This window comes from Adiantum capillus-veneris, chromosome 1 (assembly GCF_014529385.1).
Source record: "Adiantum capillus-veneris isolate H3 chromosome 1, ASM1452938v2, whole genome shotgun sequence".
NCBI lineage: Eukaryota > Viridiplantae > Streptophyta > Polypodiopsida > Polypodiales > Pteridaceae > Adiantum > Adiantum capillus-veneris.
In genome coordinates this window covers 99,678,988-99,702,238 of record NC_140931.1, presented here as the reverse complement: position 1 = coordinate 99,702,238, position 23,251 = coordinate 99,678,988, and the positions used below count along the sequence as shown (strand labels likewise).

General features: G+C 43.4%; 1 protein-coding gene and 1 pseudogene across 1 annotated transcript; both read left to right on the top strand.

The window, feature by feature from the left end:
* Positions 1 to 7,367: 7,367 nt before the first annotated feature.
* LOC147465254 (nascent polypeptide-associated complex subunit alpha-like protein 1) lies at positions 7,368 to 9,456 on the top strand. The gene is made up of 4 exons (XM_086519123.1): positions 7,368 to 7,570; positions 7,964 to 8,060; positions 8,137 to 8,267; positions 8,890 to 9,456. The coding sequence occupies exons 1-4, from the start codon at positions 7,514 to 7,516 to the stop codon at positions 9,226 to 9,228; spliced, it is 624 nt and encodes a 207-aa protein (XP_086375249.1). The 5' UTR covers positions 7,368 to 7,513; the 3' UTR covers positions 9,229 to 9,456.
* A 4,408-nt stretch (positions 9,457 to 13,864) lies between these two features.
* On the top strand, positions 13,865 to 20,786 carry LOC147465253 (uncharacterized; annotated as a pseudogene).
* Positions 20,787 to 23,251: the final 2,465 nt, after the last annotated feature.

Below are 23,251 nucleotides of genomic sequence, written 5' to 3'. Positions count from 1 at the left end.
CAGTGTTATTGTAAGCATACTCTACTAAGGGTAAGTACTTCTCCCATTGGGATCTTTGATCTACTTCCGTTACATAGGCTTTTAATAGATCAAGAATGGTTAGGTTAGCTATTTCACTTTGGCCATCAGTTTGTGGATGATAGGCCGAAGAGAAGTTTAGTCTTGTTCCTAAATTCTCAAAGAGACCCTTCCAGAAATTACTGGTCATTCTAGGATCTCTATCCGACACTATGGATATTGGCAAGCCATGGTACTTGAAAATTTGTGAAATGAAGAGGGTTGCCATTTGATGGGCTTTGATAGTCTTTTTGACAGGTATAAAATGAGCTTGTTTACTAAACCTGTCTACTATCGTCCATATTCCCGTATTCCCATGGATAGACTTAGGCAATCCAAAGATAAAATCCATGGATATGCTCTCCCACGGTGAATTAGGGATTGGCAAGGGTTGAAGCAATCCAAGTTGCTTCCCTCTATCAAATTTTGTCTTTTGACATACCACACATTTGGAAACATACTCATGTATGTTCACTTTCATGGTAGGCCAATAGAAATATGTTTCAATTCCCTTTAGGGTAGACTGAATCCCTCTATGCCCCGCATATGGGGGAGCATGAGATTCATACATTACTTTCTCACGTAGTGAGTTAGTAACGCATAGTCTATTGCCATAGAGAAGATAACCATCTTGTAAAGTAAATGGTTCTTCTTTCTTCCCTAATGCAAGGGCTGAAATCACATCTCTAAAATCGGGATCAATAGCATACTCATCTATCATTGAAGATAGATCATTGTGAGTTGCTATGGAAACCGCATTCACTCTCGGTCGTCTTGAGAGTGCATCGGCTACTTGATTATGCTTGCCAGCAATGTGAGCAATATGAAAATGAAATTGCGAAAGGAAATTTGCCCACCTCATTTGTTTGTCGGAGAGCTTGGTCTGCGTCATGAAGTACTTAAGACTTTGGTGATCCGTTCGCAGAATGAAAGGAGTCCCCAATAAATAGTGCTTCCATGAGTCTAAGGCATGTAGAACTGCAAGGAGTTCTTTTTCGTATATGCCTAGAGCTTGCTCAACAGGGTCGAGCCTTCGACTCTCATAGCCTATGGCGTGCCCTTCTTGGAGCAAAACACCCCAAGGCAATCACCACAAGCATCACATTGGACCTCAAATGGTTTTGAGAGATCCGGTAGTGTAAGCACAGGTTGAGAGATAAGCTTTTCTTTAAGCTTTTCGAAAGCATTGTTCTCCTTAGCAGACCACGTATACCTAACATTTTTCTTTGTTAGGTCATGTAATGGTCCCGCAATTTGTGAGAACTTTTCTATGAAGCGTCTATAGTATGCACACATACCTATAAAGCTTCTTAGTTCATGAAGATTCCTTGGTTTAGGCCATCCTTTTATTACCTCTAACTTGGATGGATCCATTTGGATTCCATCTTGAGAGATAATGTGACCTAAATATTGAATCTCTTGCAAGAAAAATTCACTTTTCTTTCGATTAACATAAAGTTTATTCTCTCTTAAAACTTGAAATATTACCTGGAGGTGTTGCTTGTGTTCCTCCAATGAATTAGAGTAGATGATAATATCATCAAAGAACACTCCAGTGAAGGTTCGATGAGGCCTGAACAGCTTCTCCATCAAGCGGTTGAATGTGGCTGGTGCATTGGTCAAGCCAAAAGGCATGACAATGTATTCGTAAAGACCAAATGTAGTACGAAATGCGGTCTTTACAATATCTTGATCAACTATCCTTATTTGATGATAGCCACTTTTTAGGTCAATCCTACTGAAGTAGGTCGATCCTTGTAGCTTATCAAATAGGTCTTCTACCCGTGGAACAGGAAACCTATTCTTGATAGTGATCCTATTTAGTGCTCTATAGTCGACACACATACGATATGTGCCGTCTTTCTTTTGCACTAATAGCACAGGTGAGCAAAATGGAGATGAGCTAGGCCTAACCATGCCCTTCTCAACTAACTCATGCACTTGCCGCATAATCTCCTCTTGTTGAGCTTGAGAAACTCTATAAGGAGGTTTGTTAGGCGGTGAACTTCCTGGAAGAAGTTCAATTGCATGGTCGTCATTACCTCGTTTAGGAGGTAGCTCACAAGGGATGTCGTCAATAAAGACATCTTGAAACCCCTTGAGAAAATTGGATAACTCTAATTCCTTTTGGTTGCTTTTATTTTCTTTTGCTAAAGCATTAGGTTCATTTTGAGAATCTTTAACAAAAATCATGTACACGGAAATAGAGCTCTTTATTGACTTGTTGAAAGCTGGTGTATGTACAATGGGGATGGTGTTACCCATCTCCTTAGCATCTATATACATGTCCTTTTCCCTGAACTTAAAGGAGATTCTCCTTTCAGGAAATTTAACATGGGCAGCCAGGCGGTCAAACCATGGTGCCCCTAGGATTACATCCTCATGCTTGAGAGGAGAGATAAAGAAGTCCTCTTTGTCCACATAGCCTTGGACATGAAGCCTCAATTTCCCGATTAAGGGAGTGACTGAAGCTTCTTGCCCCTTGAAGGCACTGTCTGCGGGTAGGATATCTCCCATCTCGTAGGATTGTATGCCTAGCTTGGTGGCTAACTCCATAGATATGAAATTGTGAGTAGAACCAGGGTCAAAGAGAATAAAAGCATCATGTTCTCTTACCTTTCCCCAAGCATGGCATAGAGGAGATCCTTTGTGGTGAGTTTGGTGAATCTCCTCCTCTTGGATTTCAACCAAAGAAGCTCTAGGAGGATCTTGGCGGTTGTTCTTTTGGGGACAAGCGCGGTACGCATGCCCTTGTTCGCCGCACTTGAAACACCGGTTATCTTTACGATAACGCTCAAGCTCTTCAGGAGAGAGTTTATTCTTTCCTTTGTAAACTCCCTTCTCTTTAGCTTTGTTGGAATTGCCCTTAGGAGACTTTTGGACATTGTCCTTCCCCTTAGGCTCATTGGAACCCTTGTTTTCCGGGGGCTTATTATTTCTTTTACCCCCCGTTTGGAAATTGATTCGCGAGGCCACCATAGTATGGTGTATTACCGCCGATATGGTACGTGGCCTTTGGGAGTTGACATACTCCGCCATTTCTTCGGTTAAGCCCGCACAAAATTGTTGCTTTTGCTCTCCAAAATCCAACTTTTTGAAGACAGTGGCTTTGAGTTGTAGGTCCCAAAACTTGTCTACATATTTGTGGATAGATTCATTGGGAGAGAGCTTTAAGCTTCGCCATTCGGTGAGTACTTTGTCTTTGGCATCGGTGGCCAAAAACTGCTTCATAATGGAAGCTCTTAAAGCCTTCCATGTTCGTGGAGCTTCACCGTTGGCTCGTAGGCTAGACCACCATTGTCTGGCGGACTTTTGAAAGTGCATAGCTACATGGCGTAGCTTAGAGGACTCCGTGAAGCCCTCATCTCCAAACGCCGCATCGAATTGCTGGATAAAGGCCAAAACTTTGTCTGTAGCACCGAAGGTGCCATCATAGGTAAGGAAAGAGATGCTCTTCCCTCCCTCTTTGAATTTCTTCAGCTTGGACGACCTCTTCCATGCGGCATAGGATTTCCTATGGCCTCTTCTTTTTGATGGTTCAAAAGTTGCACCATCACTTTCTTCAGAAGATGAAGAATTTGAAGAAGGTGGAGAAGAGGGTGACCTCTTTCTCGCCTTTTTCTTGTCTTGATCTTTGTCGTCTTCACCATAGCTTTCATAAGAGGAAGAGGATGAAGAAGATGGAGAAGAGGGTGTCCTCTTTCTCGCCTTTTTCTTCTCTTGCTTTTTATCATCCCTCTTTGAATTATGGCGTGGAGAAGAGTGTGATGGTCTTCTCCGCTTTGGTGGTGATGGAGAGCGTTTAGCCCGCCGTCTTCGTGGAGCCATCTCCGCCGAGGTGGCGGGAGACTCGCTTCTTTCTCGTTCCTTCGGTGGAGGCTCTTGAGTTCTCCTTTGGGAAGGAGATGCATCATCAAGAAGTAAGTTCTTGAGCCCTTCATATGGATTCTCTTCTTCTTCCCGAATCGGAGAGAGACCTCTTTTGGTAGTCTCACAAGGAGGCTTCCTAGGTGTTCTCTCGTCATGGTGATGAGCTTGGAGAATCCCGTGAGCACGGAGCTGCCGTTGCACTTCACTTTGGAGAGATGGATTGCCCATGGCTTGTTGAAGCCTAGAAACAAGATAGTTAACAAGCATTGAAGCATCATTAGTAGCTTGCTCATGAGCAAAATCAAAGTTATCAACATTAATTTCACTCTCTTTACTATTGTCAGCCATTCTAACAACTTTTAGGTGTAAACTTTTTAGGTGTACTTTGGCACTTCAAGCCCTAGTTGCTACTCCTCTTTACCCCTTTAGAAAAAGCACTCAAGCTACTGTACCCGCGGCTCGAATACCATTAATTGCAAGGAATAGAAGAGAGGGTCTTTCGACACCAAAACAGCACCGGCTCCTGTCAAGCTTCTAATAGCTCAATAGTGGTTAAGCCGTAGGCAAGCCCCGTAGGACTCCACTATTAAGACCATAGCTCTCGACGGTGATGCCCCGTTAACTGCACAAAGGCAGGCGCACTGCAAGGCTGAAAAATCCCTATTCTACTTACTCACAGGCAATTAATAATACCAACCATTTGTAGCTAGCTTGAGGACCTCCCTTCTTGAGCAAGAAAAGAGAAACCTTGAGCTCTGATACCAATGTAACATTTAATGGCCTAAAATCTTATGTGTAGCGGAAATTAGCATGAACATAGTGGGCATTTCATTAGAATAGATTCCTAATGAGAATTACAAGAGTGCTTGGGTGGAGAGAGCAACAAAAAGCATAACACCTAGTTAGATAGCATCGACAATACTTTCAAAAGAGAGAGCAATTAAGCTATTGACAACAGTTGAGGACCGGATTTGCATGGAGCCGGTCCCCCCTCCAAAAGGCTTTGTATTATGGTTTCTCCCATCAAGAGAGACATTGTACAATACAATTCTTTGTGTTCCTTCAAGACTAGCTAGTGCAATGAAGATGGAAGCTTCATACACCAAGCAAAACACTTAATCAAACACAACTTGAATTATCCCCGTTCTCAGACCCAAGACCTCACACACCTTCGAAGATGGTGAGAGCTAGCAGGGTATGAGAGTAGATTGAGAGGAAAAAGAAGTATCTTACGAGAAAGATGTACATCTCCTCACATAATCACTCATATTAGCATAGCTTAGCTTAGTAATTAGCTTGGTAGAGAAGATGAGCATGCATTGAAGCTTGGCTCTTGGTTGGATTTGCATCCACATGCCAAGAGAGTGTTGATGTAGGCTTCTATCTCACAAGCTTGGAGTAGGTGATGAGCTCTCCATTAAAGCTTGGGAGGAGATAGAGTATTCTTCCTTCACACATGGTCAAGTGTGAGTGTGTGTGTGTCAATGCCAAGCAAAAATCAGCCCCCCCTCTCTCTTGGGCGAGCCCTAGCTGCTAAATAGGTCTGGCTTTTGCCTCATTGGACCTCCCCAGGTCAAGCCAATAGGAATTAAGCAGCATAAGTGATAGCCTTCTGACATGTGTCCCCCTTTCCCCTTTTGTGAGAGCTTTAGGTAATTAAATAATTAAACTAAACTCTCATTGGACCCCTTTGCCTCCTGGCCAATAGGAATCAGGCAAGCCATGGGGCTCCTGAATGCTCATTGGACCCCTTGGGAGACTGCCCAATAGTCTTCTAGGAGACTTAATTCTCATTGGTTTCTTTTATTAAATGTTTTTAAATTAATTAAACTAGATTTACTCTAGCTTAATTCTCATTGGTCCACTTCAAGGGTCTTCCAATAGGAATTGGGCACACCTTGTGGGCATCTGGCCTAGGGAGCTGACATGTGTCCCTCATTCCCTTTGTGTAAAGGGAGCCTGTGTGTGTGTGTGTGGCTTTCTCTCTCATCCCCTAGCTTTGGGGCTCGCCCCCTCCCATGTAGGGATGTGAAAAGACTTTTAGGGCACACACTAAGCATCCAATTTTCCCTAGGGTTGACCTTTGGACACAACCTTTGAATTTTGGAACCTTAGCATTTTGGAAGTCTTAATGGGCTGAACCTTAGGGTCTTTTTGGCCCATTGTTTCACATGGCTCTTTTGCAGATGCCCCCCCCTTTGGATCCCTATTTTCCCTCCTTTGGATCCCTACTGTGGACGGTCTGCTAGCTTAACCAATATTCTAGCTTTTTCTCCCTTGGCACTTCCCCACATTAAATGATCAGTTTAATATGAGAAAATCATTTAGGAGAATTAGATATTGATTATTATGACACAAGGGAGGGTGGAGGAGGAAAAGCTTTTCTCTTCCTTGACGTGGCTGCCCTGCCAGTAGCTTCCACTGCCCTCTATGAGCATGACAGGGATAGAGATCTTCCTCCGCGCACAGTGAACAAACAGTCTGTGCACATGCATGGCATCGGTGGCTACTTCCAATGCAAAAATGTACAAAGCTCACCATAGGCTAACCAGATCCCCACCACAATATTGCACTCAGCTAGCGTCGCTCTCACCTGCACCACCGCAACGTCAAGCTAGAAGCCTAAACGGTCACCCTCGGTGGAGAGCCGTTTTGGTGGAGGGAAGAGGCCCTATTGGTTGTGACATGGGCAGTGCGACAAACAGTTGGACTTGCAGCTCAACGACAGCGAGACTTGCAGCATGTGCGCAGACTCCCGTTAGATGGTGCTCTTTCATCTTCAATTGGCCAGCGACAGACATAGACGGATGTGCCTAAGACCCCTATCACACTGGGCCGGCAAAACGCGACCCATCTGAGATGGCATGTCCTTATAGGCTACAAAAAAAGCAAAAGTTGGTCTCCTCACCTTCTCAGAGTGCCGGTCTTACCAACTCGGCCATATTTTCTCTTGCATGGCCATCCTCCAAAAGTGGAAGCGCGAACGCAGCTCACAAGCTTTGAGCCTTGACACCCAACGAGAATCGCGCATGGTATACCACCTGGCTACAGGCTGTTCGTTGAAAAAAGTTGGCCGTCAGTAGTTATATAGTCCAGTGTGACATTGTGAGACCGCCCGCCATTCAAAGGCAAAGTGGACGGGTGCCCCAGTGTGACAGGGGCCTAAGGCCACACCCCTTTGGGGCAGGCCAAAAATCCTGGGCGACACTCTCGGTTTGTAGCCTAAGCGTGGGTTCCGACTAGGCAACGAGAGAGAAATGCAAAGGGGCGTGGATGCTCCATGGCGAAATCTGATTGGTTTGAGTTGAGGCACTCTTCCGTCGGGCCCTCCATTTTTCTTCCGACCCCCCGCCCTCGAAAGAGTTGATGGCCTCTCTCAGCCCCCTTCACTTTTTTGCTTTTCCTCCTCCATGCTGTTCACACTAGGCGGCGGCAGATTTGCGAAGGTTTCTTCTGCAGGTTCAGTCTGAACCGAGCCTAAAATGTAAATGAAAGGGTCGACATACAATTTAAGCCACGGCCTCAGCGCGTAGAAAACCCTTGCTGTCCTGCCCCCTAACACCTCCCGCACACAGAAAGAGTCGCCATGACTGCTGAGAATGCAGCAGAATTGGCCGCAGAGCTGGAGCAGCAGAAACTCAAGGTATATTCTTTTACAAGTTTCAGTGGCTTGGGGGTCGTTCTGTTTTCTGTGTGGGCTAAGCGATCGCATTTGGTGTGTTTCTTGGTGGAGAGAGAGGGAGAAAGAGAGAGTGTTGAAGTGTATGGTAGCCACATTACTTTTTGTCTTCACTGTTCTTGGCGTTTGATATGATGCTGAACAGCAGCGCGCGCACACACACACACACACACACACACACACACACACACACACACAGAGAGAGAGAGAGAGAGAGAGAGAGAGAGAGAGAGAGAGAGGTGCTGCATTCTTTTTTGCCTTCAGTCTTCTTGTCCTTCCAGATAGGTCTCATTGTATCAGGTGCACTTTACATGCTGTTCTGACAGTTTTTTGCTCATTGAATTGATTTGCTAACAGGATGAGCCAATAGTGGAGGATCATGATGACGACGACGACGATGAAGACGACGATGATGATGATGACGATGATGAACTTGAAGAGGGTCATGTTGATGGTAATTAAGGGCATTCCTGTCATGTATTGTGTGCAACTTGTGCTCAGAAGAGCTGATTGCCATTGCTCTTGGACAGGTGAAGATGGGGTCCCAGGCTCCAAATCTAAGCAAAGCCGAAGTGAGAAGAAGAGCAGAAAGGCAATGCAAAAGCTGGGTATGAAAGTTGTGTCTGGAGTTACCAGGGTGACAATTAAAAGGAACAAGAATGTAAGCCCTAGCAAATCAGTTATTGCTTGTGAATTTGAACTCTCTCTTTGTATATGTTGCAAGTGAGATCATGGTGGTTTTAACGGCTTTTTGAATCATTCTTGGCTATGAAATGTAGCCATCAAGATTGCTCATTAATTGTTTATTTTATTGTTCGTTTGGCTTGATGATCATTTATTGACACGTGTGGTCGCGATGACATGCTGCTGTGCATGGTTACTATCTAGAAGAACAGTTTTGGTAGAAGGAAAACATAGGGCTATTTATAGTCCAATGGTATTTTGTAAAGGTCTTCAGGATGGTTAAGCAATGTTACAGAAGCCATTTTTCAAAAGGGTAGCCTAAAATTTCCAAGTTTGAGGATAACTATGGCAAAAATACACTGTAAAGTGCCATTTTTGTCATAAATTTTAATAGGTTATCCTCAACTCCTATACACAAGTTTATAAATAAGATATATTTGGCAACTATCTACATTTACAAATCTTTAAGGGCTCTTATTGTTTACCTTGATGTGGTTATCATTTTGCTTTTATGTGTGATTAGGACAGATACCTTTGGAAAGGGTGGAAATTGATCACTTGATGCACTGATACTCTGCCTTATTGTGGATTCTGGACAGATTATGTTTGTGATTTCAAAGCCTGACGTTTTCAAAAGCCCGGCATCAGACACATACATTGTGTTCGGTGAAGCGAAAATCGAGGATTTGAGTTCTCAGCTACAAACACAAGCAGCGGAGCAGTTTAAAGCTCCTGATCTTGCACATGGCGCGGCCAAAGCTGAACCTTCTGGTGGATATGAGGCTGAGGAAGATGAGGAGGTGGACGAAACGGGCGTTGAACCCAAAGATATTGAGCTGGTTATGACCCAGGCTGGTGTCTCTCGGTCAAAGGCTGTGAATGCTTTGAAGACTGCGGATGGAGATATTGTCAGTGCCATTATGGAGCTGACAACTTAGATCAACTCTGCCAATAGAGATATGGCTAGTGCCGTTATGGAGCTCACAACTTAGTTCTCAGTTTTGTGGTTGGTCTACTTGTTTTATACGACAGCTCTCTTTCTCAGAACCATGAAGATCTGGACAATAAGCTTGTTTTGAGAGGTTGTGGAGGCAGAAAAGATTAGACTGCAACTCCAATTATGAGCTAGGCTCTTCTAAAGGAGGAATTTGTAAGATTGTAACCCATTTTTTGTTATCTTAGCACCTACAATACGTGGAATCACAATGCTTCTGTTTCTAAGATGTTCAAGTTGTGTCGCTTTTTCTCATGGAGAAATGAACTGCTGAGAAAAAGCCCAAGGAGTCCCATTACTTTTTTAACTATCTACAGCCAGTGCTATGAAAGATCTTTTGTACTGTTGAGGAAATGTTATTGTGGACATGGGAAAAATGAAATTTGGAGCATGGGGTGCAGAGGGCAGCTGGTAGCTCGTGGCCATTTCCTTTGCTTCAATGTTTTCGAGGGGTTCAGACAAGGTGGTGGAAGAGGTTTGATGTCCACTTGTCTCTATGTCATTGGGCTAAAATGAAGGGCCGCGTTTTGGACACACCTAACATAAGCGCTGTCCCCCCCCCCCCTCCTCCCCGGGGCAGAAATCATCCTCTATCGATCTCTTCACAGTGAGATTTGTGGGCAGCGCATTTCAATTTCAGATTGGAGGGCTCAGAGAGATTAACCCTAATGCTACACTGCTGCTTATTGGATAATGCTGCTGTTCAGATCGGAGGGCTCACAGAGATGAACCGTAACGCTATGCCAGGATTTCCAAGGGCGGGGGATTCATCAGGGCGAGCATGGTGCTTGAGACGCTCAGACAGAAGGTGGTCGAAGAATGAGTGTGTAAGATGGGTAGATTTTAGAAGAGAACTTCACACTATGGGTAGAGTTTGATTGTCTGGTTCCCCCTTGAAGATCTAAACTTCCCAAAGTTGGAGGTGGAGCTGAAGAGAATGAGAGCATCAAGGAGGACTTGGGTGTGGTAGCTGGCAGCAGCATGTAGGACAGATCATCGACTGCTAGCTGCTTGTATTTGACGTGGTGCCCTTGGAGTTGAAACGACACCACTCGTGTACGTAGAGCTGTAGCTTATTTGGGCCCATGGGAGCTTCTCCTACTGAAGAAAGGTTATGGTGAAGAGCCTAAAGCTCTAGCGTAAAGAGGTTTGCAGGTTGATGCCGAGTCGAGTCGATGCCAAAGAGATTGAAGGAAGCGCCCTTCGGGCCTCATGACTAAATAACGTGAGGGGATCCACGGCTCAGAAGTCCAGACACGAAAATCAGTGCAATCGCAGTTGCATCCGTCACATCAAAACTAAACCCGGTCAAAAATTAAACCCCCCAAACCTAGCTAGAGCATGTTGGGTCACAATAAACGATCATAAAAATAGGGAGGGGTACATTATGTGCCCGCAGGTGAGATGTTTAGCCCACGTGTCTCAATGCATGGAACGTGAGGGTTGTGGGATCAAAACTGGTTGATTGAGCCCTCCAACCTCCTTGATATTTGTCTTGCCCAAGTTTAGCGTGCCTCAATTTTTACGCTGGCCGGGTTTAGTCCACCTCGGGATGGGTTTAGTTTCCCTCGGGATCCTGCAATCCACTTGCGAACCGTCGATCCCCTTACCCCCCCTCATTTAATGTTGTGTGTTCCTTAAGTCTTCAGGGGGAGTGCCTTTATATAATAAGGGGAGGATAGGGTTGTTGTGGATCTGTGGCTAGAGATCGACGTAGGATTAGCTCTTGCTAGCTCAACACAGAGGGAGGGAGGGATAGTGAGCGCAAACTAGGCCACGTTGTCTATCCTGAGCTTTTGCCAACTCAACATAGAGCGAAAGTACTATGGAGTAGGCTGTTGAATACATTTCGTCGCAAGCGGGCCCGGTCTTTAGCTGAAGAGGGCACGCAGCTGGAGAAGGCATGGAGCTTCCACCACGTGGTAGAAAGCTTCTACGACCTTGAACCCGTCGCTTTGAATCGTAGCCTTCAAGTCGCAGCTTGCGTGGAAGGGGTCCTCTTTGCCATTATATAGTAGTATAGATTTCACAACTTGGCTAAGATGTCTTTTGACTAACTTGGGGTGTTGGTCTAACACAACTATCTTCATCAACAAGTAGAGTGCTTTGGTGGTTCCATGCTTACACAAAACACATTGAGGTGCATCGTTACGTCACGTCAGGGAGAGATTGTTTGCATGAGAGGATTGCTCGGCTTATGTGCCTATCAAAGACAAGCCAGTTGATTTTTTGACAAAGGTTAAGCCTTATAAGTAGTTCTAAGCTTTATTGAAAAGTTTTGGGCCTACTCCTTATGGAGTGATCACATAGGGTCTAGTGCTTCGTTCTACATGAGTGGTAGGTCATGTTCCTTGCATCACTCACGTATGGGATTTGTTACCACAGCTCGTACATACGTCTTCACTCTAGGGCAAGGTTTATCTTTGTATTGGTACTCATAATGCTATTTCCTGTGTCGTGTGCTCTTGAGCTTCTATTTCATCTTCTCCATCTTTGCGTGCATTTTGTTAGGCCTAGGGTAAGACCGAGCGGCAGACCAAGGGTTAGGACGGACATGTGGTCAAGGGAGCCCTATTATTAGCAAGCAAGGCCTATATAGGGCATGGCCGGGTGGAGAGTTGTATGCTCCAGTCCCCTTAAGTCTTACATTGGTATAAGAGCTCATAGAGGGGGGAGCTATGGAGGAGGGAGAAGCGTTGGATGAATCTCTCTCTCTCTCTCTCTCTCTCTCTCTCTCTCTCTCTCGTTCATGGAGAGCTTGGGTTGTGAAAACCGTGAGAAAGACCTCTTGTAGAGAAAGATCGTGGACATGGAGACTTAGAAAGCCGAAGAGGAAGAAGACAAAGCGTTTTCGGCAACATGGCGTGGGAAAGGCCTCTAGTACACAAAGGGAAGGATTTTTGACCAGAGCCGAATCCTCCCCGGCACGGCTTGTTGATTTTGCATTGCCCAGAGGAAGATTTTTCGTCACGCGGCCGCATGCAGAGGGGCATCACAAGGCAATGGATGAGAGTTTTTCCTTTTGCACAGAGCTTGCCATCGCTATGCAGACAAATTTTCCCCCCCTTTTTACGTTGATCTTCACCCTGTCCCCATGATGGCCTTAGGGCCATTCAATAACAAGACTAAGGAGGGCCCACGGAACACCCCCCCCCCCCCCCCCCCCCCCCCCCCCTCTCTCTCTCTCTCTCTCTCTCTCTCTATATATATATATATATATATATATATATATATATATATATATAAATATATATATGGCATGCTGTTAAATGGAGAGGATTGACAGTGGGACTTGCATGGGCCGTTGGATTGTGGGGTAGGTAAATTCGGGTGGGGTAGTGGGCAGCGGGGGAGTCGAGACGCCGCTGAAAGCTCTGCAATCGAATAACGGCGAGGGAAATTCGGGTTGCGCAAGGGAAACCACGATGGGTCTCGCTAGGAAATCAACGTAGAGCCTGTCCTACAATGTGGCCTCCGTCTGCAAAGCGCCCTTAAGTCCTGCTCTCTCGCCATAGCTCTGAGCTGCCTGCGATGCTTTTTTTCCACTTCATCAAGCATATGCATTGCGTTCTTGAGGTAGTCCTAATTTACATGAGTTTCCTCCCCTCTATTCCCTCCTACAGCCCCTGCTTCCTTGGACTCCCGAATTTACTTCGCTGCACCTTCACTGCCTCATTCAAGCCTTCTCAACCTTACCTTCGCTTAAGGTTGAGCATGGTCATTTAAAAACCAGAAGGCAGGGTCACGTGCTGCGAGGACAGGAGGACCGCGTGAGAGGGAGCCGGTGGACCAGGATTGCATTGAAGCCGTTGTCAAGCTCAACCTTAAGTGTGCTTGTCAAAACATCTTCAAATGCAAGAGGATGACACCCCGCAAAGCTTCACGACGGTCTCACTTGAGCATGTGCTTACAAAAAGCCTCAATACCCGCAAAGAGTGGAGCTATGAAGATGGCATCAAAGGGGATGTCTAATTGTGCTTGTAAAGCAAAACGAAGCCTTATGAAGAGGAGAGGCGAGTCTTTCTCTTCGCATTCACAACGAGATGTTGATGCATATGAAACAAAGATCATGGTATGATCGACACACTTCTTCTTCAATCTACAATTTTGAGAGAAGGAACTTTGTGAAATATGATGTGTTTAAATTGATCCTTTTTTGGTTTTGTGTATATATTGGGGAGAGAGAGAGAGAGAGAGAGAGAGAGAGAGAGAGAGAGGGGAGAGAGATAGTAGGAGATGAGAATGCCTATTAATGTCTAGGCAAAGCAGCTCTTCATTGAGGAGTTTAGGGAAAGAGATGGCGCTTGTCCGCTATTGTCGAGAAGACGAAACCTGTCCAAAGTGGAATAGAGCATGGGAGAAATGCGTTGACCTTATCCACCATATCAAAGAGCGTCATGGTCTTATCGTCGACGTTCCTCGTAGAGCCGCGGTGAGACCAAAGGTAGTCAAAAGCCCGATTTGGCTAATGGATCACGGTCCCATAGGCAAGCCAAAACACGGTTTCAAAGCATTGAGACTTGCATAAAACTTGTCCGAAAGAAGCATTTAAAATATCTCGATGCAAATGGTGAGAAGAGATGGCGCTTAAGCTCTTCCTTCCAAAAGATGCTATACGAAGAATGGTTTGCGAACCATATGCAAGAGGAAATAAGGAAGTGGGAGAGTGACATGCCAACTCGAGTTACAAAGATGAAAACAAATATTGCAAAAGGATACGAGAGGATGGTAAGAGATGCTCTCATTCTTTGCTTCAATGCTTCATAATACAACACACTATCCCTACTGGGTCTACGCGCCCTTATTAACCCGAATCTAGACAGATTGTACTAAGGAATTCGAAACGCAGTCCAGATCAACGTCGCGTATGCAGTCCACATCAGCAAGATCCGCTCAGAACAACTTTCGTCTCCAGTTCTCGCGGCACTTTCTTCCTATTTCACCTCTGTGTCTACATATAGTTGCACAAAGCAAAGCATGAGTAGCTACGTTTACAATATCGATAGTGAGGATATCTAGGATATTTGAAAATCTGTAGACTATGGCATTCAGTCTATTGAGTTGCAAGGACAAAGCATTGCAAGCATCGCCCTCCATCTCTGAATCCTCTCGTTTGTGTCCACACTCTGTACAAACGTTTCGTTTTGACAGACGAAATCTGCGCTCTCTCTCTCTCTCTCTTTCTCTCTCTCATACACACACAGACATACCATCTCTCTCTCTCATTGTCCCTTCACCCAATACACACCAATGGCTTAAGCCTGCATTTTTTAACTGTGCATCGCTTCAGCTTGTTGCCAAACTCCCTCAGCTCCATGCGGCATATTGGGCCCCTTGTCTCCAAACTCGTAGCACTGCATTAGCCCATCTATACTCCACCTGCGACAAATGCCGTCGAAAAAATATGCACTTGACAGATACACAACAGGAGCTCTCTCTCTCTCTCTCTCCACCCACGTGCTGTCTCCTCCCTTTTTTCTTCTCCAAGGCGTAGGAGGATCTGTCAAGATTCTCCTTAATAAACCCCATTTCAAAATTGGGGACACCTACTTGTATCTTCTATACTATATATAATTGAGCTTAAAATTTTCAAGGAAGGAGAGGGCATCCATGTGTCACTCTCTCCTTCATTTCAAGAACTTAAGTGTAAAAGTGAAGGGTAAGCCACAAATCATTTGGTTTGAAATGTAAAAGTAAAGAGTAAGTAGCAAGTACATTGATGGTAAAAAAATGAAAGGACTTAGTTTTGACTCGCAAGTTCTGTCAAAAAGTCACAATACTTGGTACTATATATATTTATTTATATTATTTGAACTCTCTAGCAAGGCCATTGAGTTTCATTCCAACCTTCAATTTTGAAGGGTGATTACTTTTGTTTTTTTAAAGGGTGGCTCTACTTCACACCTTGGAAAATAACGAGCAACGAGCTGTGCCATACATCGATAAGTTGATCTATCTTAAATGTGCACGCATGTATGCGTGTGTGCGTATGTGTGTGTGTATGTATGTGTGTGTGTGTGTGTGAGAGAGAGAGAGAGAGAGAGAGAGAGAGAGATGCAACACATCGTAAGTCTGAGAGAGAGATCAAGTTTATTTTCTACGGCACCGTCGTGTGTGTCAATATGAGAGAGAGAGAGAGAGAGAGGGCCAATCCCATTTGGTCCTGTTGAGGAGTGTGTATGTCTATTTCTGTTTGAGAGAGAGAGAGAGAGAGAGAGAGAGAGAGAGAGTGCCATTGATTGGCCTTGGCGCTTAACAAAGAATGCTCCCCGCCCCCCCTCCCCCAAATTGGATCATGAACACAACCCACCACTTACTTCATGTACAACTTCTCAAATGTTGCCACAATAGGCCTCATGTAGTCTCCTCTATCACCACCCCTGGCTGCCAACAACTGATCCACCAGGAGCCCTACACCCTTATACAACCTCAATCCTCTGCTGGCCAGGACACCAAGACTCTGGATCCATTGCATGCCCCTCGCCACCAGCGCTTGCTGAGCCACCTACTCCTCTATCGTTGCCTATCCGCCACCCTTGATCCTGAACAGCTCCATTTTTGCCTGGCTACGGTCCTCCAGAGAGAGAGAGAGAGAGAGAGAGAGAGAGAGAGAGAGAGTCCCACATCCATCTCCACACTTTCTTTATCTTTTTTCGGCCAGTCTGTGGATGCTACAATGTTGAGAGCTCTAACGTGATCATCCAGTATTTTTAGCTTTCCCAAGTTTTCACATCTCAAACTCCTTACATGGGCAAGAAAAAAGGGGTTCTGCAAGGGGACTGGTGGCATTGCCTGCTGCTAGAGTGATCATGGCAACGGTCATGCAAGGCGGGTCTTCCATTGAGTGTTTGGGAAATATATATATATATATAGAGAGAGAGAGAGAGGGGGGGGGGGCGGGGGGGGACAATCCCATTTAGTCCTGCTGAGGAGTGTGTATGTCTATTTCTGTTTGAAAGAAAGAGAGAGTGCCATTGATTGGCGTTGGTGCTTGACAAAGAATGCCCCCCCCCCCCCCCCTTCAAACTCGATCATGAACACAACCCACCACTTACTTCATGTACAACTTCTCAAATGTTTCTGCAACAGGCGTCATGTAGTCTCCTCTATCAACACCCTTGCCAACAATTGATCCACCACGAGCCCCACACCCTTATACAACCTCAATCCTCTGTTGGCCAGGACACCAAGACTCTGGATCCAATACATGTTCACTCGCCACAAGCGATTGCTTGAGCCACCTACTCCTCTACCACTGCTTGTCCGCCACCCTTGATCCTGACCAGCGCCATTTTTGCCTAGCTACGACCCTCCACACCACGAGAGAGCGAGAGAGAGAGAGAGAGAGAGAGAGAGAGAGAGAGAGAGTCCCACATCCATCTCCAAACTTTCTTCATCTTTTTTTGGCCAGTAAGCGGATGCTACAAAGTTGAGATCTCCAACGTGTCCATCGAGGCTTTTTAGCTTTCCCAAGTTTTCATATCTCGAACTCCTTACATAGGCAAGAAAAAAGGGGTTTTGCAAGAGGACAGGTGGCATTGCCTACTGCTACAATGCTCATGGCAACGGTTGTGCAAGGCGGGTCTTCCATTCAGTGTTTGGGAAAAATGTGTCTCAGCTTAAGATCATGTCATTTTCAATTTCAAAAATGCCGGTTGAGGGCAAGGGGAAAAGGAGAAATTCCGCCCCAAAATAGAGAAAATAGTGTAAAAACTAGCAAAATAAACCTAATTTTCTAAATTTCCTCTTGGAAAATTAAAGGAAGCAATTTTGAAAATGATTTTTCTAGAACACTGATGTGATTGCATTGGAGGATGATCATTGCCAGTCAAGGGTATTGGCCTTGGTCTTGGAGTTAGCAATCCTTTGCTCATTTGGGTTGGTGTTGCATACCCGATGTGGGCCATTTTCCTCCCCCTAGAAATGGTGACTCCGGTCTCTTATTGTAGGGCTACCTCCATGCATGTGCCTCCACTGTAGGACTGCCTCCATGTCACTTTGGAACGGCTAAATAGCCTTCTAGATTTGTTTGCAAATCAAGAAAACTGGTGGCTTGTTGAAGATAAATGCTTGATTTGACTGAGTGATGAAACAAATCTTCAACAGGTTTTTGCTAACCGAGAGGGCCTCAAAAGTCAACCATGTGAAAGGCTATACCCGTTTTGAGGCTCTTAACTACCATGATTAGATAGGTAGATAGAGAAGATCCGGCTCGTGACCGGGCAGAAAGCAGGCTTGCTGGTACACATGACGAGGCTCTTTGCCTCTCACATGCTTCAGTTTAATACTACAAACTAGACATGCAGCCTGAGAGAGAGAGAGAGAGAGAGAGAGAGAGAGAGAGAGAGAAGAACAAGATCACAAGAGACCTAAATTTTTTAGCCGATGAACGTTAATTCTTGAACTCAAGGGCTTGCATGCTCACATACTTATACAAGTAGAGGGGGACACAGTGACCTCAAAGGTTAACGCGAGAGAGAGAGAGAGAGAGAGAGAGAGAGAGAGAGAGAGAGAGAGAGAGAGAGAGGTCATCCTTAAAGGTCAGATTGACCAATGGGACCGAGTACAACATTTGACATGCTTGAAGACTATGGACATAAGGGTGTCATTGACAAGTTGAATTCATGAGGTGGCTAGGAGAGAAAGGTATGTAGGCCATGGTATGGACTAAAATGTAGGTAAAGCAAGTTTAATGTGATCGAAAGGTTAGCACTCATGTAGGGTATGATGATCACATTGTCAAATTGTTAAGGGATATAATTCGCATACAAAAAGAGACTCTCCTACATGTTGTGCCTCAATGCTTTGTCTCACATTTAAGGGAGTGGGAGCTAAGCCAAATGGCTGCTATGGTATAAAATATGGGTAAGGGCAAGCATGTGAATGGTTGAATACAGTCTGCTCTCTCAAAGAAGAACATGCATGTGTGTATGTTTGTGTGTGTGTGTGTGTGTGTTTTGTAGCACACCCTTTCTTTTAGCATGATGCCCCAAACTCTTGCAAAGAGAAATGATTGATTAAGTGAACTTTTCTTCTTTCATTACCCTCACATTTTAAGGTGCCAATGGTGCCCAAATGTACACAAAAAAACAATATGCACCTTATATTACGCTTATGGTCAATTGCAAGAGACCTCAACATCCATGCGATAGTCTTAGTAGATGCAAGTGTACGTGCTAGCTAAATTAAAGAGTGTAATCCAGCCTGTAAATTTTTAAATTTACCCACGTATAGAGACAAAGTTTCTATAGCCATGCAATCACCCCCAGGTCACACACTACTCACCAAATCAGTTGTGCATACCAACGACAAAGTTTCTTCTACTACTATATGGTGTAATGTTGGCATGTTGAGTCATGGCTGGTACATGCATCCTAAGTTCCAACAAATAGCAGTTGATAACTTAGTTGATTGTGATGTCCCAAATGCAAGACCAAAACTACACGAGTGAAGCATGTGAGAGTTTCTATCATGACCAATGCCTTGATTGGTAAGGATGGTGAGAGGGGATGCTAATGCATCTAAAGAATTCGTCATTCAATGCAAACACTATATCCAAAGAAGGATACCAACTCTCTATTAGTTTATTTAGAGGGCCACTACCACTCACCAGGGACCCATATCAATTGCGTGAGGGGAGCGTCTCTAGAGTAATCACAAATTCACTGCCTCCTTAGAGAGAAACATAGACAAGACATCATGCTAAGGGAGTCCATTACTTAATTCACTCCCAAGAGACCTCAAATTGACCTGATAATTCTTGAACTCAACATATACACACACACACACATACATAGATAGAGAGAAGGGGGTGGGGGGGGAGGGACAAACTTTCCATGATTAGCAGGACTATGTTGGAGCTTGGCATGACCAACTAGAAGGAGATTTGTCCTTGGTCAATCCACAAGAATGTGGAGAGTAACTACACTTCATTAATTGTTCGATCTTACACTCAAAAAGGTAGACATAGTGTTGATCCAAAAGATAGATTTGTGCTTGGTTGATGTGAATGTGTAGAGCACTTAGACCTTGTGTGTTGTCATACATTATCATCTAGAAAGTAGTTATAGTGGTGGTTGATGCACAAGTGTATTAAAGAGCTATAAAAGCTCACATAAGAACCATAGGCATTTCCCCACATTTTCCCTCCTTGTGAAGGGAAGGAGAACAATGGTTGCTTCAATTGACGCACATGTAGCCGCGGCAACGCGCGGGTCACATACTAGTATGTATAAAATTCTAAGTTTAAGATTGTTTGCATGCTTAAATGTCTCTCTAGTCAAGAAAATACACGAATAACAAACATGATGAAGAAAACGAAAAGGAGATGGATTTAGAACATGAGGATAATGCTCTTTCACCTGCTAAGAGTATGGAGAGTGAAGATGAATATACATCACAAATGGAGGATGAGGAACATCCCCAAACCATATCTCTGGTAATTTGCTAAGTATCGGTTGTTTTATTACTTTGTACCCAGAAATTGTCATGTATTTATTTTCAAAATTTAACATTTTTGTTTTGTTTTCTTTCTATTTCATTAAGCAAAATGAGGTGATCATGTCGCCAATGAAAAATGGTAAAGAAAAAATCCAAACACATATAGACATTTCTTCTCCAAGTGGGAGTACTTATGTGTATGACCTCTTGATGGGATCAAACACGCCACGGTACGTCCTCTTCCATATAATGGCTCATTTCCTTTTTGACATAGTATGTAATGAGTGACCTATGCTTAATAGATCTTATAAGGGAATCCCCATCCAATTGTGTTAATCAAGATATGGACTTGAGATAACATATGATGCTAATCTTGCAAGTGAAATTACAAGTAAGATGGCAAGTTCACGTACACTCAATTTGTTTGTCATGTAAGTGTTGGTTGTTAGAGTTGATTTTTGATTGAATGGTTTACGGATATGTAATATAATAAAGCCATGACCTTGTAGGTGGATGGAGCATATTTTTGAAGAGTAGACTCTCAATCATGTTTGGTTTATTGATAGCTTGTGGTTGTCTTTTGTTCAAACCTTGCTTAGTGAGAGGGCAATGCGAAACTACTTTGGCAGAGTTGAACATTTCAACTACATGTTCACTTTTTTCCGATTGTGGGATGCGTATATAGATGCTAGTAATGTATGATTTATTCATATGTGTTTACCTCAACTTTTACATATATTGTGCAAATGTCTTTTGGCAGAGGCCATTGGATGTTTGCTGTATTTTTTAATTTTCATGTACGGCATGTGTCTCGCTTACAAAAAGACAAGAGTGCAATTTTGTTCTTTGACTCTCTTGCCTTGTGAGAAATTGATCAGTATATTATCCCCTTGAAGAGGTATGTGTAATTTTCCTCAACACTGTTGTGGTGTTGGTCTTTTATTTAAATAAGATAGTGATATTTTGTGCTTTCAGAGTTTTGCAGTATTTTGGAGCTTATACATCGCGTCTTTTGAGAACTGGATGCGAGAACAACAGTTCAAGACCATGTATCTTTCTTGAGAAATATGCGCATATTTATGCGTCTTTTGGAGAAATGTATACATATTTATACGTCTTTTATGTATGACTACATTCAAAGAGTATGATGAGAAGATTTGGTTTGTTCTATGGTTTATGCTTTGGTCTCTTCATTAATGCTTTTGTAGGTGTGGTTTAGTAGTGGTGTAAAGAATGACCAATGTTGTGATCAAGCTAATGTACGGCTTACTCACGTACATGGTAGACATGATGTACTTTTTGTTATATGACATGATGTACTTTACAATCTTGCCATTATCAACTTTTTGTGAGAAGATTTATCTATGGTTTACTGCTTTGATGTGGTTTTAGAGTGCCGTATGATTTGCCTCAACTCACTACTTGTAAATAAAGAGCATTAGAAGAAAGCCACCTTTGGCATTTACTTAGAAAAAGGGATGAATAATTGAGCTTAGTGACGGTAAAAGAAACTCTTGGAGAGTTGATATGTAGCATATACAATTGCTTTTTGGTGTAAGGTATCAATGAAATAATTAGAGATTTGTGAGGATCTTTTTGGTAGAAGGGTAGTACCAACATGCTAAAACAAGTCAACAAATTTCAAAAATGTTTTAGTAAGTTATGGAGATTTGATGTGAGTTTGTTGTGCTATAATAATTGTAACATAAAAGATAAGTTAACATTTTAGTGTAAGTACTCTCTCTCTTTGCCAAAATCACTTTTACTTTTCACAACATCACTTAAAGAGCCCTTGAAAAGAACTTGAGAACGGGTAATAGGATTGCTAGTAAATTCGGGTTGCAAATTTAGTAAATTTAGGCTGCATAATTAGTAAATCCGAGCTGAAGGCAACTTCAATTTGGCACGCTCTCTGGAAATTTGGTAAATTTGGGCTGAACTATAGTAAATTCGGGTGTAAACTTGAAGAACCAATACATGACCACATAACATGAATGAGACTTAAAAACTAAAATTATAGAAGTGATAAGCATCAAAATTCTTACAAAGACTCGGGTGAAATTTAGAATAATTGCATTTGAGCTGTAGGATCTAAGGTGTACATAAGCAAGATCCTCATATTTGAGGCTTGTACTTTACAAGTACTGCCATCATGGCTAATAAGAGTGAGAATACGCTCAATTCCATGGTCCTCCTTCCCATGCTCACAAGAAGCAATAGTGGCACAAAAGCTACTAGGTCCATTGCAAACTTGAACCCCCCGCCCAATAAGCCCTTGACTATCCTTCTCTACACAATGTCGACTAATCAAGGGCAATAATGCATTACATGTATGGCAACAGAATGTAGCTCTAGGATCCACTAGTAATGTCTTTGTACAACAGTAAGGATAATAAATGCGAGGAAACTCATCAAATTGAACATGATACGACCTCGTTGGTGTTTTCTACAAAGAATACCAGTTTGGCGAGCAGGCTTCTTAGGGTGGGTGATTGGTCCCTTGATGTCTCCTTCATTCAAAGCCTCACAATCCACTTTGCGCTTCCCGTGGCTAAGACGAGTTTGAGTGACGTGTGCTTGAACTTGGTGGATGCTACCACGCATTGGCATTTGAATTTCGTTTGGGCTGATTAGTGATCCAAGCGTGTCTCTTGCATGCTTTAGTTGATGCATGGCAATTCTTATCTCTCTAGAACTTTTATTTGGAAGCCATTTCTCAAGTGAGTGAAGTATCTCCTTGATGTCTTGCAAGCATTCAATTGCACCCTTTTCTTGGTCAGATGGATCATTAACATCATTCTCCATTCTTTCCATCATTTCATGAGCTTTATACATGATGGAAAGAATAGCATTTAAGTGTTGAAAGTAGCGAGTAGCTATGAGATGAATACTGTATATGTGCTTGCATTCAGTGCTCCAATCCGGGCAATCGCAATAGTTGGCTTGCAAGCTAACATTATACCACTGATTTGGGATACTTGTGCTGAGTATTTTGAACTGTAATGTCATTTCATTGCCAACCACTAGACATGATTGGTTTAGCATATACCTTTGTAAAATTCGCTCTCTCTCTTAAAGATTACTAGTATGTTTCTGGGAACAACCTTGAAGTCCAAATCTGTCAAAGTCAGCTGCACACATCAAACTTGTGAACATACATGTTGTTCCATAGAAAAATTAGCATACATTTGCCATAATATGATCTATGTATGACTTTAATTATACATATTTCTTGTTTTTGCATAAAGAACCTAAGCAAGGTTCCATGCGATTTCCCGTCTTAGAATCACCCACGAGTGCATGTATTTAGGTCCACAATAGAGCGATTGATGCATGCTTCGAATAGAGTGTACTTGATATATTACCACAATCGTTCTACCAAGTTTGTGGTGTCAGCATTACCATGGGAAAACAACCTTCCAAATTTTAGCCATCGTGATCTCCACATACAAAACTTTCGGCACCACCCATTAGTGACATAGCGCACCACATTCGAAAGGTTTGAATATCGATCAAGTAGTTGTTGA